General features: G+C 40.0%; 1 protein-coding gene across 1 annotated transcript in view; it reads left to right on the top strand.

Annotated features, from left to right (window-relative positions):
• FRAS1 (Fraser extracellular matrix complex subunit 1) overlaps positions 1-16,297 on the top strand; it is a 277,676-nt gene that overhangs the window by 123,116 nt on the left and 138,263 nt on the right. Inside the window, exons 25-27 of the mRNA XM_058666643.1 lie at positions 2,242-2,382; positions 7,778-8,048; positions 14,450-14,534. Of these exons, the coding sequence (XP_058522626.1) occupies positions 2,242-2,382; positions 7,778-8,048; positions 14,450-14,534 (497 nt within the window). The remainder of the gene's footprint in view (positions 1-2,241; positions 2,383-7,777; positions 8,049-14,449; positions 14,535-16,297) is intronic.

Below are 16,297 nucleotides of genomic sequence, written 5' to 3'. Positions count from 1 at the left end.
GCATTATGGCTTCCAGTTTGGCCCATTTGGCCACAAAGAACTGCATTTTGTTTTTTTTAACAGCTGATTAGTATTCCATGGAATAGATGAACCATAGCTTTCTTATCCAGTCCTCTGCTGATGGGCATTTTGGCTGCTTCCATGTTTTTGCAATTACTGAACTCGCATTTATTTTTAACATATTGGTTACTCATTACTATGTCAATTAATTCCATAATGATGTAAATTTTTGCTGATGGTATGTTGGAGCTTTTAATTGATCAGGATGATACTCTGCTGGCTCTGTCTTCAAACCATAGAGGGTATATATACCTAAGAAGCCGTTGAACTTGACTGGACAATAAGATGCTGGACTCTATGTTTGGTATATGCTTACAACGAGGGAATCTCAACTGAACTTGAACTGTGGTTATGCAGCAAGGTGGAGGAATCCACCATGGTGGGAGGGTTTGGGGAGGGGTGGGGAGAATCCCAGTACCTATGAAACTGTGTCACATAATACAATGTAATTAATGAATAAAAACAAAACAAAACAAAACAAAAAAACAAAAAAAGAGATTTATTGTTATTGGAAAGCCTGATATACAGAGAGGAGGAGAGACAGAGAGGAAGATCTTCCATCCAATGTTTCACTCCCCAAGTGAGCCACAACGGGTCGGTGCGCACCAATCCGATGCCGGGAACCAGAAGCCTCTTCCGGGTCTCCCACGTGGGTGCAGGGTCCCAAAGCCTTGGGCCGTCCTCAACTGCTTCCCCAGGCCACAAGCAGGGAGCTGTATGGGAAGTGGAGCTGCCGGGATTAGAACCAGTGCCCATATGGGATCCTGGCACATTCAAGGCGAGGACTTTAGCCGCTAGGCCACGCCGCTGGGCCCACGTAAGCTTTTCTTTTTCTTTTTTTTTTTTTTTATATATATTTATTATTTAACTTCAGTAATTACATTGTATTATGTGACACAATTACATAGATACTTGGGTTCTCCCCACCCCTAGCCTAAGTCACCTGCTATAGCCCTGACATTGCCATACAACTCATGAAGAATGAGGTATTTAGGGACAATTTAGTGATACATTTTGGAGCTTTTATGAATTAAATTGCGGATAAACTCAAGGTCTTGGTCTCCTTGCCCGCTGATTATCTAAGAGAGTTCCCCCCCCCATTTGTTCTCATCACTTCTATAAAAACTGGGCACCGTGTACCCTACTTGAAAGAGCATGTGACCTTTAGTAATAATGCCACTGACCAGGCAGAACATTTTAATTTTCATCAATTTTCTTTATCTTCATTACCTCATCTAATAGCCACAATGACTTGATAAAATACAGCTGTCACTACAAGTCCTGTTTCACAAGGGGTAAGAGAGAGAGCTTTAAAGATATGAATCAAGTACAATCAGATATGATATTTATGTTTTCTGAGCCGCATTCCAGGGCCCTTTAAGATATATCACAAAATCCCTACAAAGAAAGCAGAAAAATTATGTGGTCAATATATGATTCACAGAAGATTATGAACTTGACCCAAAGAAGTAATCCCATTGTCATTTATATAAATGGTTCTCCTTTTTCATTTAAAGTACTACTAATAACAATAACAATGACAATAATAATAAACCTAGTAGTGACAGTGCTTGATCAGTTGAACACATTGTATGTGCCAAACACTGTTCTGGTCAATTCACACTGTAACACAATAATCTTAACCATAGTTATTTACATTGGGTGCTAGTATTGTTATTTTTAAGACAAGTATATTACAAGACAAAGTGTTCAAGTAACTTACTCAAGGCTGTTAGTAAGGATGGGATTGTGAGGCACCCAGAAGGTAAATGTTCTCTCTCACAAGTCAATCTGGTTTTCCTTTTTAACAATCCCTTTTCCTGAGGATAGATCAGACACGTCAGTAACAGCAGGATGGACTTGTGACTGTTCGTGCAGGACATCCATTGTGAATCTAGAGGGGAAATCAATGGGCAGAGAGGGGTCTTGGGGAAGAGCACAGGCAAACCCAGAGCCTATGGGACTATATCATAAAATATTTTTAAATGTAGAAAAAAAAAAGAAACCTGTGACACTATGGGGGAACTGCTAGAGATGTGAGTTGCCTTAGCTGAGGATTAGTTGTTGCTTTGGCTGCGATGCTGTTGATTGCCACCCTTTGATTTCTCTGCCCCAGTGGTCCTAACTGGGCCAAAGTGTATCTGAGTTGTGCCTCATGTACTGCATCCTTCCTTTCAATAGCCTGCCCTCCGGGGTGCTTGCAGTGCAGCCGTGGCGACCAATGTCATGCCTGTGACCATGGGTTCTTTCTGAAGAACGGCGTCTGTATTTCCAGCTGTGTTCCTGGTTTCCCTCCCCAATCCTCTAATGACACGTGTGCTGGTAAGTTGCTTCCCCTCTGATGGGCTGCTATACTTACTGCTGATTTCTCACAGAGGCTGACTTCTCACAATTTGACTCATATCATATAAAATGCGATCTTCCCATTTGGATGAATTCCCTGGTGCTATGAAAGAATATAAGCCTAGTTACAGGCCATGGAAAATTAAGAAATTTCAACCTCTATAAGCTTTGGAAGGGAAAAAAAGAAAACAATTTGTCCTTTAAAATTCATGACTATCAGATAAGAAATTTTACACAAAGTTTGATTTGTTTTGAACTACAGCCAGGATTTTGAAAATTATATGCATATTTACATATACAAAGAGAACTTCAGTAAGTTTGTGAGAAACAGGGTTAAAAGATAACCCATGTACAGTTTCTTTGTAATATGCACTCACCATGTACCTTTTGAAAACTTTTCATTCAATGTGGCTATGTTGACTTGTAGAGCTAAGTATGTCAAAGTGCAATGGCCCATCCACTTTGCACCCAGTGGAGATAAATGAATAGGAAATAGTGTAAAAAGTTTGCCTCGTTAGGTTTGCATGTTTGAAATGAATGTATTTCAAGAACTCAGTTTGCCATTAGCAATAACATAACACATTAAAGGAATGGAGTTCATCTCTCCCAATACACGAATGGCCGCTCCCCTTAAGCAACAAAGAGAAGCACATTTCAATTTGATTCTAGTTTTGATCCAACAAGTTTTATGTGTGGATGAATCTCAGGAGTCCTGGTTTGTTACTGAGCATTACCCTAAGGCATTTTAACACCTACAGATAATCCTTTTCTCTATATATGTCTTGTCTCTAACAACATTAAGACTTTTTCTAAAGCAAAACAAAATTTTTTGAGTTCTTTCACTGGGCTCCTTCTGGAAACCCCAACTACCTGAAAGACAAGTTACTCTTCTTGAAATACAAGTCAACTTGTGGAAATAGATTTCACTCCCAGTAGCAGAATCTTGCAGTACAATTAGTCCCTGTGACAGATTTGGCATTCCCAACCTGTTCTTCCAATTGCAGTCCAGCCAAAACAATTGCAGGAGACAGGCTGATTTTTCATTACACAAGCACTCCTAATTCCTGCACCAAATGTTTCCTGTGGACGGTTTGTCAGTCTTTCCACACAAACTACCTGAATCAGGCTAGCTTTGTAAATAACAGTGGTCCGCAAGGTATGAGAATGTGTCCCTTATTGATTCAGCCTCTGATAGTGAGGTTTTCTGCTGTAAGAGTACCTGTATCTATTTGTAAAGTCCAGGATCCAGTCCTGGGGTTTCGCCCTATGTCCCAAATGCAATCCAGTCACTTCCCAAAGGCCCAGCCTCTAAGCACCACAGCTGTGTAAAGTTTCCACAAGACTTTGAGGACTCAACTCTTAAGTTCAGGGGCAGAAACACTCAAGCCATGAAAGATAGCTTGTATAATTTTAAAAGAAGGCGTCTATATTTCTTTTTTTTTTTTTTTTTTTTTTTTAAATATTCATTTATTCATTAATTACATTGCATTACATGACACAATTTCATAGGTACTGGGATTCCCCCCCCCTTCACCCCAAACCCTTCCCCCATCATGAATTCCTTCACCTTGATGCATAACCACAGCTCAAGTTCCGTTGAGATTCCCTAATTAAAAGTTTACACTATACAGAGTCCAGCATCCCACTTGTCCAGTTCAAGTTCAACCGCCTCTTAGGGAGGCCCTCTCAGGTTTGTAGGCAGAGCCAGCAGAGCGTCACCTCGATCAATTAGAAGCACCAACATATCATCAGCAACAGTCCAGGTATGATGAGGCTGGTGCAGAGTCCACTGATAGTCCGTCTTAGGGTTTCCCCTTGTCCAGTTTTCCGCTGCAAGCATAAAGCTGAGGTGGTTGATTCATCTACTCCATTTTCCATCTTTTTTTGATTAATGCTTTGATTCCTCCATTTTGTTCAGGGGAATCCCCCTAAAAAAAACTTTGAGGCATTCCCAGTCCAGGCTCCTACATGTACTACTAGTAAGCACAGTGCCCGCCACAGTCCATCACTCCGATCGGCTGATGGTTTTAACCCCTAGGTTGGTTCTCTTCTGAGCCCCGACCTCTATTGGAACCAATGAGTATTGCATCTCTCCCCGGCTCTGCCCATCACACTCTTGTCCCTCACCTAAACCAGTAGGAGGAGTGCTGGTCGGGTGTTGCATTCCCTGCTAGCACAGGCCATTTCACCTTGGCATTTTGTGTTTTGTACTGTTTTTTTTTGTTTGTTTGTTTTTTGTTTTTCGCAACCAAACACGGCCAGGCCCCCACACAGTTTCAGCACTTGGGCTTGCCAGTGGATGACGTGGAAGGCGTCTATATTTCGCATGAGTTCTGAGTAGGAGCCACTGTTAATTCCACTTCAGTGTGGATTGACTGGTACTTTTCTAGGAGATGGAGTCAGACGCTCACCTCTCTTCTTGCCTGCAGAGTGTGATGTGCTGGGAACCTTGGAAGAGGACTGTGGTGTTCAAAGCTGGCAGCCTGTTCGATTACTCAGGGAGTTTGTAAAATTAATGGCATCCTATCCCTAAACATCCCAAACTGATGCTTGGTAGAGCTCAAGCATCTATATTATTAAAAAAAATCCCTAAATGATTCTTTCATTATTGGTATACAATTCACATATCATAAAATTACTGGTTTATTGGTTTGCAGCAATTCATACAGCAAAACAAATACCACAAAATTTAATTCCAAACCATTCCTATTATCTTGAAAAAAAAAAACCCTATAAACATTAGCCATCCCTGTTCATTCCTCCTCATCCTAACTCTCAGTAACCACTAATCAACTTCCTGTCTCTACAGGTTTGCCTAGCCTGGACATTTCACAGAAAGGAAATCATATAAGAAGGGGCCTTTGTGTCTGCTGCTTTTTCTTAGCATGGTGTTTTCAGGGTTCATCTACATTATTTCAGAATTTCATTCACCTGTTTTTAAATGGGCAATAATGTTACATTGTATGAATATATGGCATTACATATATATATATATTTCAACTGATGTACACTTGGGTTGTTTCCACTTTTTGAATATTACAAGCAATTCTATGATCATTCATGTACAGATTTTTATGCAGGCATGTATTTTCAGTTCTCATGGGTATGTTTCTAGAAGTGAAATTGCTACATCACATGTGATTCTGTATTGAAATAAAATTTATTTGAGGATCTGCCCAGGTGCTTTCCCAAATCACTATACCATTTTATACTCCCTCCCTCAGTGTGGTAGGGGTTCCATTTCTCTGTCTCCTCACAAACACTACTGTCCAAGTAGAGATGAAATCCTGTCTTGTTATGATTGGATTTGTATTCCATGGATGAAAAATGATATCCACTGTCCACGTGTGTATCCGTCTTTTGTGTTTCTCCAGAGAAATGCCTATTCAAATTCTTTGCCCATTTTAAGTTGTTGATTTATAAAAAATTTTTATTATTAAGTTAAAGCAGTTCTTTGTGTACATATGGATACAAATCATTTTTAGATTTATGATTTGATAATGTTTTCTCTCACTATGTGGGTTGATTTCCTTTCTTATTGTTATTCTTTGAACCACAATTTTTCTTATTATGATGAAGTTCAGGCCATCTGGCTTTTTTTCTTTTTTCAATGTTTTTATTGTTTTTTTATAAATAATACATATTTATTAAAAATTCAAATACAGAAATAAAAGCACAATATCCCACCCAGTATACAGACAGCCACATAAATCCCCTTCCCTCTAATCTCATTCCCCAGAGGTTATCACTGTGAACAAGTTAAAGTATATCCTTTGAAACATTTTCCTTTGTACATACAAGTATATATAAACACACATAAATGCACTTTTGCCTTTTACAAAAATGAAATCATGTAAATGTACATATTAATCTTCAATTTCTATCTTCATTCATTCAATATACAGAAAATACACAACAAATCTGATTATCAATCCTCTTGGGTTTGTTTTCCATTATATAAAATTCATATTCAAGCATCAATTACAAAACTCTTGATAATATACTTCCTGCCATCTTTGAGTCTCATCTCTAACCACTCCAGTATGAAAAGACTGGAACGTAAATTATCTTAAATTCTTCCTGAAACAAAGGCAGTACAATCAAACAAACACACAAACTAGGAACACACTCTGTCATTCCTAGATTTTGGCCTTTTCACTTTGTGTTACATTCTGCCTGGACTTTTCCATCTGGCAAGTCCCTAATTCTTCCAACAATAGGCTTAAAAATGATCTCTAGAAGACAAGACTTCCCAACTTTTTTCAAGACATAATCACTTCTCTATTTACCCCTATACTTTATAGCTAGCTTCTTAATTGTACTTATCTCACAGTACTGCAGTAATTCATTTACATGTTTTGAGTTACCTTTCCATCCAAAGGATCTGATGGAGTGTTTATCTTGGAGCAGGTACTCAGTAATTTAACTGTTGAGGAACCAATGCTTTAGGAACATTTGCTGTGTACCTACTATGCACAGAACCATACCCCAAGCATGAAAAGAAACTTAGCATTTTGTCCTAAGGAACTTACCATTTTCCTATTATTTCCCCTGGATGGATGGGGAAGGGACAGAACACATTAAATGTGGCTCTGTGCCACATTTAACAGACTTGCTGGACAAACTACCCGTTATTTTGTGATTTATTTGATTATGCAATGCCTTGTTCCTAAATGAATTTGAGGCAAATGACTATAGATTTTTGAAACCAACTATATGTCAGAAGCAATATATGGTCTTATAATAAATGTTTTTATTGTTTTTAAAATACTTTCTTAGAAAGTATTGCTCAATCAATTAAAAGCCATGCCAGCTCTGCATTCAGACCAGAGATGGTCTCCCCAAGAAAATGTTGAATTTAACTGGACAATAAGATGCTGGACCCTATGCTTGGTATACGCTTGCAATGAAAGAATCTTGACTGAATCTGAATTGTAATACAGGAACAAGGTGGAAGAATCCACCATGGGGGGAGGGTACGGGGAGGGGATGGGGGAATCCCAGCGCCTATGAAACTGTCACATAATGCAATGCAATTTATATATATATATATATAAACACGGCCAAAAAAAGAAACTCTGTCTTTTCGAAATCCATACCTGAAAAAAAAAGTATTACTCAAGATCACAAACATCTGTATTTTCTTCTTACATCTGTATAGTTTAACTCTTGCATTGAAATTATATATGTTTTTCACATGTGAGTCCAGATTGATAGCTACTGGGCTGAAAAGAGGCTTATGGCATGTAGTAGCCTATAATCTCCCCTGTGTAACTCTGAATTAAATTTGCAAACATGTTTCTTTAAAAGAAAAAGAAAGAAACCTAAGTAGTGAATAGGTGCAGCCTGACATTGAGATTCCTATGTTTTCCAGGCAAAATGTACACCCCTAGTCTTCATGTGAACGGTTCCCTGAGCCTGGCCATTGGTTCAATGAAGGCACTGGACTTTTCTCTCCTGAATGTGCAGCAGCAGGAGGGCAGAGTGCAGGACCTCCTGTTCCATGTGGTGAGCACTCCCACCAACGGGCAGCTGGTGCTCTCAAGAAATGGCAAAGAGGCGCAGCTGGACAAGGCTGGCCATTTTAGCTGGAAAGATGTCAATGAGAAGAAAGTGCGGTTTCTGCACAGCAAAGACAAACTCAGGTGGGTCAAGCTTCTCTCTTCCCTCCACCTTCTTCCCTTCATTGCCCTGTTCTCCTCTCTGTCTTTCTCAGGAACTGTCCCTCTTCTGGGGAAGATCAATATCCCACTAATGTTTTCAGCTGCCTGTCATCATTTCCCTCTAATTGCTCTGAGAATGTGCTTCTGTTCAATTCATTTTCATTTTATTACATAATTATGGGTAATTCTCTGATGTGACAGGAAAATTCCTAGTATAATTACCCAGATTTGGGGGGCCAGCAGAGGCAAAACTGGATGCTGCAGCTGCTTCCTGCACATGCGGGTTCTACACAGGGAGCTGGAGGCTGCTAAAGGGCAGAGCACGTGTGTTTCAAGGTGTTTTATGATCCCTAGAACTTCAGAGTTGGAAGGAAACTTAGTCACAGTGAACTTTTTATTATCCACATTATAGGATTAATTGTGGTTAATCATTAAGCCCAATCCAGTTTTCCTCTGATGCTTCACACACTTCTGGCTATCTTCCCACCCCAGTTGTCTTATGCATCAGGAATGTAACTGACTGTTTACACCAATGCAAGCAAATATAGTCCCTGTAATAACCAGAGTAAGTCTACTCAACAGAGTAGAGTGTGTTCCAGCACTGAGCCTCGTGGATAACCCTTCTGCTTGCTGTGCGTCATCAGTACAGATTATTCAGTGTAGACTCTGAACAAACTAGGACTTGAAACCCTTGAAACATTGATGAGGATGCCTGGTATTTCCAAACTGACATGGAGGGGTTTTGTGACTGTGAGTGTGTAGGAGATATGTGCGTGTGTTTCTGTGTGCTATGAAGTTACAGTATTAATCAGTTGTTTTTGTTGTTGTTGCAAAAAGAAATCTACTCGCTGTTTAGTTCTGAGAAGAGATTAATGCGCATTGGAGCCTGGCTTCCAGCAGTCTGCTGCTATGGTAGAACTGGACACACCTCTGGGCTCTGGGTCTGTTAAGATCTGCTTGGTAGCTGGTTTTAATCTGAACTCAGTGCATTTTAAAAATTGTTTAAATTGCAAGAGGAGAACACTTGAACATGGAGCAGGGAGACTGCTTAGAGTGGGGCAGGCTGAGAACTGGTGGTCCACTGTATTGTCTGCTCCCCTTCCGGACTTGAAAAATCCATTCTGCATAGTCACAATACATCCCTGTGGGACCCCGTGCATTCCACAGCATCGTAGTTGTACTCAAGTTCATGTTGTCACCTGGGCAGTGGGGCACTGGGAGGCCACAACGCCCACTCACGTCTGCTGGCTCGTTGGCAGGATGTCTGGGGTGTCGCCAATAGGACTGTGTGAGCTGAGAGGGTTGGTCCATTGTCTAGACACACCTCTGAAGCATTCCCACTTCCATGTGTGAAGCAGCTTTCTCCCCTTCAATCTGCAAAGGTCTGATTTGCCTGGAAAAAAGAAAATTTCTCTATTTTTTTGTATTTTGATAAACGTTGAAGAAGTTGGAACTATTAAATCTGTCTTGGGCAAAACCTCAGAACTGTTTCTTTGATGTTGTGGAACCTCTCACTGCTTTCATTACATGATTAGTATTCAACTGTTTTGTATACTTGTTTTCAATTCTCATTTCAACAAGCACTGTAATTATAGCTATTAGAATAAAATCACTTAAGTATAAAAAAAATGTTACAGTAAAGCCAATAACACTTTCAGTATAGCTCGAGATGCTGGTTACCTCCAGTGGTCATGATGTGGGTATAAGGGCTAAAATTTACTGAATGCTCAATTTGAGTTGGGTATTCTATTAAGCACATGCATTGCGTGTGTGATGCTTCAATGCTACGGATCAGTAAATGGAAGCCTTGAGATTTCAGTAATTTTGCCTAAGAACTCACAACCTGAGGGCAGAACCGAGACCCCATCCCAGACTCTCAAATTCTAACACCCATGCAACTGTGTTTGTGCAGTAGGTTTGCTTCCTCCCTCGTGAGATAAAGATTGTTGTGTAGGGAAGCACAGGTTGCTGCCAAATTGGAGGGAGTACCCTGGTGTCTGCTGCCATTGACTCAGTCTGCAAGGTTCTGCACCTTCTCCTGTATTCTTTTTTGATATACATATTTAATATATATATATATTAGAATATATATATGTAAAAAGACCTTAGTAGGAATACAGACAACAGCTATAGACAATAATTGAATGGAAAAAATTCTACTCATAGATGGCAAATCACAAAGTAATCACGGATCATGAAAATTGCAGTAGTATAACATCCTTAATGATTGGTTTGACAAAGGTATAAAAAAGATTTTCTAATAATAACTTCATTTTATTTTTTAGAATGTTTACATAGTTGAGAGAGATGCGTGCCCATGTGGACCACCAATTAGGGTAGGGAGAGTAGAGGATTTGAGGAAAGTGGATGAGACAACTCTCTCCAATCTCCTTTTTTTTCTTCTAATATGTGGGAAAAGTGGACAGAGAAGGGGAGGGCTGCTCCCAGCAACCCAACTATATCAGTACCCAGGAATGGGGAAAGGCATTCCGATGTCATCGCAGGGATTCTGATGTGCAGTATGTTCCCAGGATACTGCTTAAGTGGTTTTAATAGTTCCGAGATGCTGTTGATTTTGTTATTCCAAGGTTGAGAAAGTCCTTCCAATGTCGATTGGCTGATATAATCTGCCTTAGAGTCTCTATTCACCCAGATACTTGTCTTGGAGAGCTGTGCAATTTGTTCTGCCCTCCATGGCACTAGATGTCCTATGCAGACCTCAATGAGCTGGTAGTAATGTCCCCCATGTGCATGTGAGCATGTTCTCCACTACAGGCCTCAGCAATCATGGAGACCCAGTTCTGAAAATATACATTCCACAGTCAGACCACATAGCCTGTGATTTTTCCCCATGGTTGGAGTTCTGAGTCCAGTGATCCAGTTGGGGGAGTACCCAAAGAAACTTCACCAGAGGTGACCCCAGACCTGACTCCTGTGTGTAACAAGCAGTGTGAGGTCCAACTCAATCCATCTCCCACATCAGTTTACACATATACTGGTGGTTACAATCACCTGGTCTATTCTGTCCTCAGCCCCATCTCATTTGGAACCAATGGATGCTGTGGCCCAAGGTAACCCTGTCCACCACAGACTTGTCTTCAAGCACATCAGCAAGAGCTGCAGCCTAGTTGAGGCCTACAGTGAGCCCTGGTTCCTCTGCTTGCCAGTATGTGCAGTAGATTGGTTCAGTCTGTCCCACATCCCATTCAGTTCTCTTATGTGTCGATTGGCATTAGAGTATAGCTCAACCCAACCAACTCCACTATCAAGCCAGTCTGTGCCACCACTTGTCCAGCCAGGCCTGCTCCAGCCCTGGTTCTCATGCTCACCAGTGGGAGCTACTGTCCATCACAGGGGTGTAAACAAAGTTTTACAAAACTATTTGCACACACACACAGACACACATATCCTGCTTCATGGGGTTTTTGTTTGTTTGCTAAATTTTAGCTATCACATATAAGGAAAAAGAACATGTAATAATTGCCTTTCTGTGTCTAACCTTTTTCATTCAATTTGATATCTTCCTATTGAGTCTTTTGCTGCAAATCATGGATTTTCATTTTTTTTTTTGGTAGCTAACTGATGTTTCACTGTCTATTTATGTCACCTTTTCTTTATCCATTCATATAATGATGGACACCTTGGTTGATTACAAACTTCGGCTGTTATGAACACTGCTGCTATAAATATGACTGTGCAGGTATCCCTGATTCATCATGGTCAAGTCTTTGGGTTTTATACTCAGTAGCAGGATCACTAGATCCTATAACAAGTTATTTCTAGTTTTAAGAAATTGCTACACTGTTTTCCACAGTCGCTACACAAATTTACACTCCCACAGACAGAGCCTAAGTGTTTTCCTTTCTCTAGACCCTCGCCGGTATTTCTTACTCTCTTGGTTTGGGCCTTTTGCCATTCTGAGAGGTGATACCACATTGTGGTTTCCATTTATATTTCCCTGATAGCTAGTGATGTTGAGCATTTTTTCATATATTTGTTGGCCATCTGTATCTCTGCTTTCGGGATCTTTTTATTCAAGTTCTTGCTGCAAATACACTTTTTGGGTACCTGTATCTCTCACTCAGTCACACATTCAGGTCTAACATTTGGCACCCAGGGTTATTTGTTTTGGAATTTCTTGGAAAAACATAATCCTCTAAAATAGACAACAAAAGTTAATGTCTTTTTTTATTTCTTAAGACAAAATAATGTTTAAAAGCTCCCCCAAAATAGATAATGTTTAAGGGCCTTTTGTAAAACTCCCTTGAGTGATACCTACCCTAATACTGGAATTAAAAAAAAAAACCTGAACATCTAAAGAAAATAATGGATAGGAGGAATAGTAAAATGAAATTGGCAGGAATTCATGAAAAAATGGGATTATTTAAGTACCATTAATAGTACAAAGTGTAAGGGGGAAGTTTCCATTAAGTTTGTGTTCTGTTTTTGTTGTATCTTTCCCATGGAAGCACTGACCAGGACTCTTGGATTGGAATTGCTCAGAACTGAATTCCTTGAGGATTAGAATGCCCCTGTAGAGTCAGAAGAGCCTCTAAATGGAGCTGTAATGCCTGTGATTGCATGGCTGTGCTGGGTGCTGAATGCTGTTATTGGAACCTCAGGGTTCTCGAAAGTTGGTTTTCTCCAGTAGGTGGAGAATTATCACACACTTCTGGTAGATTCCATTGAATCCATCCGTGGCATTCTCTGGAAGCATGGAGCAAGGAAGGAGAAGAGTCGGAATTTAAACTGGATAGAAAATAAAGGGCAGGATAAACTAGAAAGAGGCTCCGGAATGCCCTTTTTGTTTAGAAAAGGCTTACTACATACAACTGGCTTATTGCATACAACTCGTAGAATTCCTCATTTGAAAGAACAGTGTTCTATGAGTTTTAACAAATGTAAACAGCTTTATAGTGTGTTACTGTAACCACGGGCAGGATATAAACAGTCCTGTTATCACCACCCCTCTAATCTCCTCCTTATGGTTGCTTCCCAACACCCAGTCCCAGTTCAGTACAGATGTGTTTTTTTATCCTATAGTTTTTCTCTATAAAACACCCTGTGAAAGGAATCAAAGGGTAGTCTCTTGCTTCAGGCTTTTGCTGTAATGCTTTCAAGATCCATGCATGTTCTTGCGTGGAAAGTTCCAAGAAAATCTTCTAAAGAAACTTTTAAACCACAGTCCCTATAGCAGACAAAAATTCTGAGATTCCTTTAATGCGTTCATCACACATGTTAGTGGCCAACTGTGAGTTCCGAGTTTCATTTGGCTATGAAGTTGGCATCTCTCCTTTCCTGCAGTCATTAAAGGGGCTGGAACAAAACTCTTTTACATGAAATGAATCCATAACAAAGAGTGAGGCTTATTTCATCACTAAGTGGGACTCTCAGGTTGCAAGGAATGGAAGTCAACTTGTACTAGATTTTGTGAAGTACATGGGATGTTAGAGTATTGATGGGAGTCAGATCCGGAACACATCAAGGACGCTTGTGTTCCAGGGTACTTCTGGAAGCTAGAACCAGGGACGGGCAGCAGGGCCTGACTCTTCTCTGATTCCTAGGTTTTTTTTGCTCAAAACCTTCGTATGTCTCTCCGATATAGGTAGGTTTGTCCCACTCGTGCACCAAAAGGATAGACTCCAGTAGCTGATAGTCAAATGAGAGACTGACTGCCTATGCTCAGGCCTGTTTCAAATTTCTAGGGCGGTCTCATCCATCTATCCCTGGTAGGGTCTACTAAGAATATAGGTGGAATGAGGATGAGGATGAGGATGAGGATGGGGAGTGGGAGTGGCCAGGAAATGCAGCCCTTGCAAGGATTGTTACTGATGTGCTCAACTCTGATACTTTGGCAAGAGTTGGGGAGAAAGATATGCTGGGAAGAAAAAAACGCCAAGAATCCATCACACAGCATAGAAGTCCTCTTTCCATTCCTCAGTTTAGCCATTAGCCTGTGCTATATAAGAGTACCTCAAAGAGTTCAAGGCAAGTAGAATTAAAAGATTATTTTGGAACAAAAAAAAAATGAAATCCTTGTGTTTTCTTTCTCATGGTATACATTTTCTCTGAACTTTCTGAACTTTGTATTTATTCATCTTTCTAGATACTGATTTTTTGAGCCTTAATTGTTCATCTTAGAAAGTAGGAAGTAAGAGTGTTGTATATTGATGATTATTATGTTTGCAGGAGATCTGAGAACATGCAGTATTTTTACCCTGTGTCTCAGTACAGTCAAGCCATGATAACTTTTTTTACAGTATACATATCATGTACTTGAATCAAATCCTTAGACAGACTGAACCTAGAACATCTTTTTAATCCATATCTTTCTAAAGATTAATGATTGTATTTTCTCTTTCCTTTCTTGGGAACTTCTTTAGGAAAGGTTACTTTTCCCTGAAAATTAGTGACCAGCAGTTCTTCTCTGAGCCACAGCTGATCAACATACAAGCGTTTTCATCACAGGTAATAAAAATGTTAAGAATTAATCATTTCACATTTTTGAGCACAAATCAAGATTTCTTGTGATTTTAGTAAAAACAACTGAGCTTAATTTGTTTTACCTTGGTTTTCTGTTGAAATAGCATTGTAGTAATTCTCATTTTTCCTGATAGTAACAATACAGCAATAACAGTTGTTAGTATCTCTCTAGTACCTGTAATGTTTCCTGTAAGTCAGGGAATGTTGATGTCAGCCTTGTGAGGAATTGTCATTATCTCCAATTTACAGATGAGGAAACTTTGTCAAGGGGAGTTAAGTGATTTGTCAAGGGTAATACAGACTCAAGATGTGTGCTCAGTGGATCCGGTTGAAAAGCTTTTGTTCTAGCTCATCACAGCTTGGTGCCTTAATTTACTTTACTAAATTTAATGCTAATCATGGAGAATGAGTTGAGGGTGTTAAAAGTGTTGGATTTCCTTATCCTAAGTAAATTAGTTTACCTAAATATTTCTGTCTCTGTAGTGTGGAATTTGCTGTGGCTTGAGGATTTTACTCAGGATAGTATTGCATGAGGTGACAGGGTGATGAGCAGCCAGACAGGTCTGAGAAAATCCCAGCGGAGACCTTGGATTCAGTCCCTTGACCCTTCACATCCATCCCTCCTCACTCAGCTCTGCCCATTGTCCCTCTGTGACCAGCAGACAGTCCTGGGTGCTGTGGAGGCAGGCTGGAGGGAAGTAGCAGCTGCCATATACAAAGATGACAGAAGGATAGATTGGCACATCACCAAGAGCCAGAGAATGGGACAGCAATGCAGGCTGCCAAGACTGCCTGAGCCTCTGCATGGTGGCATGGCAGCAGGAAAAACCTGGAGTTTAGGAATAATTAGAAAGTGATCCTAAGATAACTTAGTGGGTAGACGAAGTACACATGCTTTTATTTTAATTAAAGTGAAAACATCTAATCTCCATAAATCTAGGCCAGGAGATCACATTCAGTCCTAAAGTCTACCGACTTAATGGTTTCTAGGCACTTGAACTCAGAAGTTGTGTTTTGTCCTTTCGGTTTGGGCTAATGGAGCGTCTCTGATGACCAACCTAGATAGATAGGAGCAACCAAGCAGCTTCTTCGTGCTTCCCTGAGTGTGCTTGTTTTCCCATAATCAAATGAGTGAGCAATGAGTGTGTTTTAAAATTCTAGTATGTGACAGACTGTTATTTTGGCATTTTGAAAACAGAATCTTAAAAAAGAATTTTATTTTTGTTTCCTTAAATTTCTGCAATATTTCAGTGTGGTCTTGGGCCTCTCTGAGATTTTCTCATGGAAACTGATTTATTTTTTCCATTTATGGATTTTTGACATCACCCTTGACCTTCCCTCTTCCAGAATAGAAGGATCCCTTCATTTCCATGGTTAGAATCACAGCATTAAAAATGGCACCATGTTGATAAAAGTCCTGCAAGATTCATAGTCAAATGATAAGAAACTAAGAGTGTTTTTCTTGGCTTCTGGCTTTGAATTTCTTTTTCTTTTTTGGTGAATACTTTTATGTTAGGGTTCATTAACTTTTATCTTTAGCAAGGAAGATTTTATCTGCTTCCTCAAGTTGGCAATGGGAAATTTGACAGTCCTCAGGAAAACTTCAAATTTTGCTCTATTCACGTGGCCATATGATTAGCCAGGTCATTGCCTTACTCACCCACAGCATGGTCTTTTCAGGCCTTCTTTGCAGAGTTAGGGTGACACTCTATCATAATTTGGATAAGAGAGCTTGAAAAAATTACTGG

This window comes from Ochotona princeps, chromosome 7 (assembly GCF_030435755.1).
Source record: "Ochotona princeps isolate mOchPri1 chromosome 7, mOchPri1.hap1, whole genome shotgun sequence".
Lineage (NCBI taxonomy): Eukaryota > Metazoa > Chordata > Mammalia > Lagomorpha > Ochotonidae > Ochotona > Ochotona princeps.
This window is presented reverse-complemented; position numbering and strand designations above follow the sequence as displayed.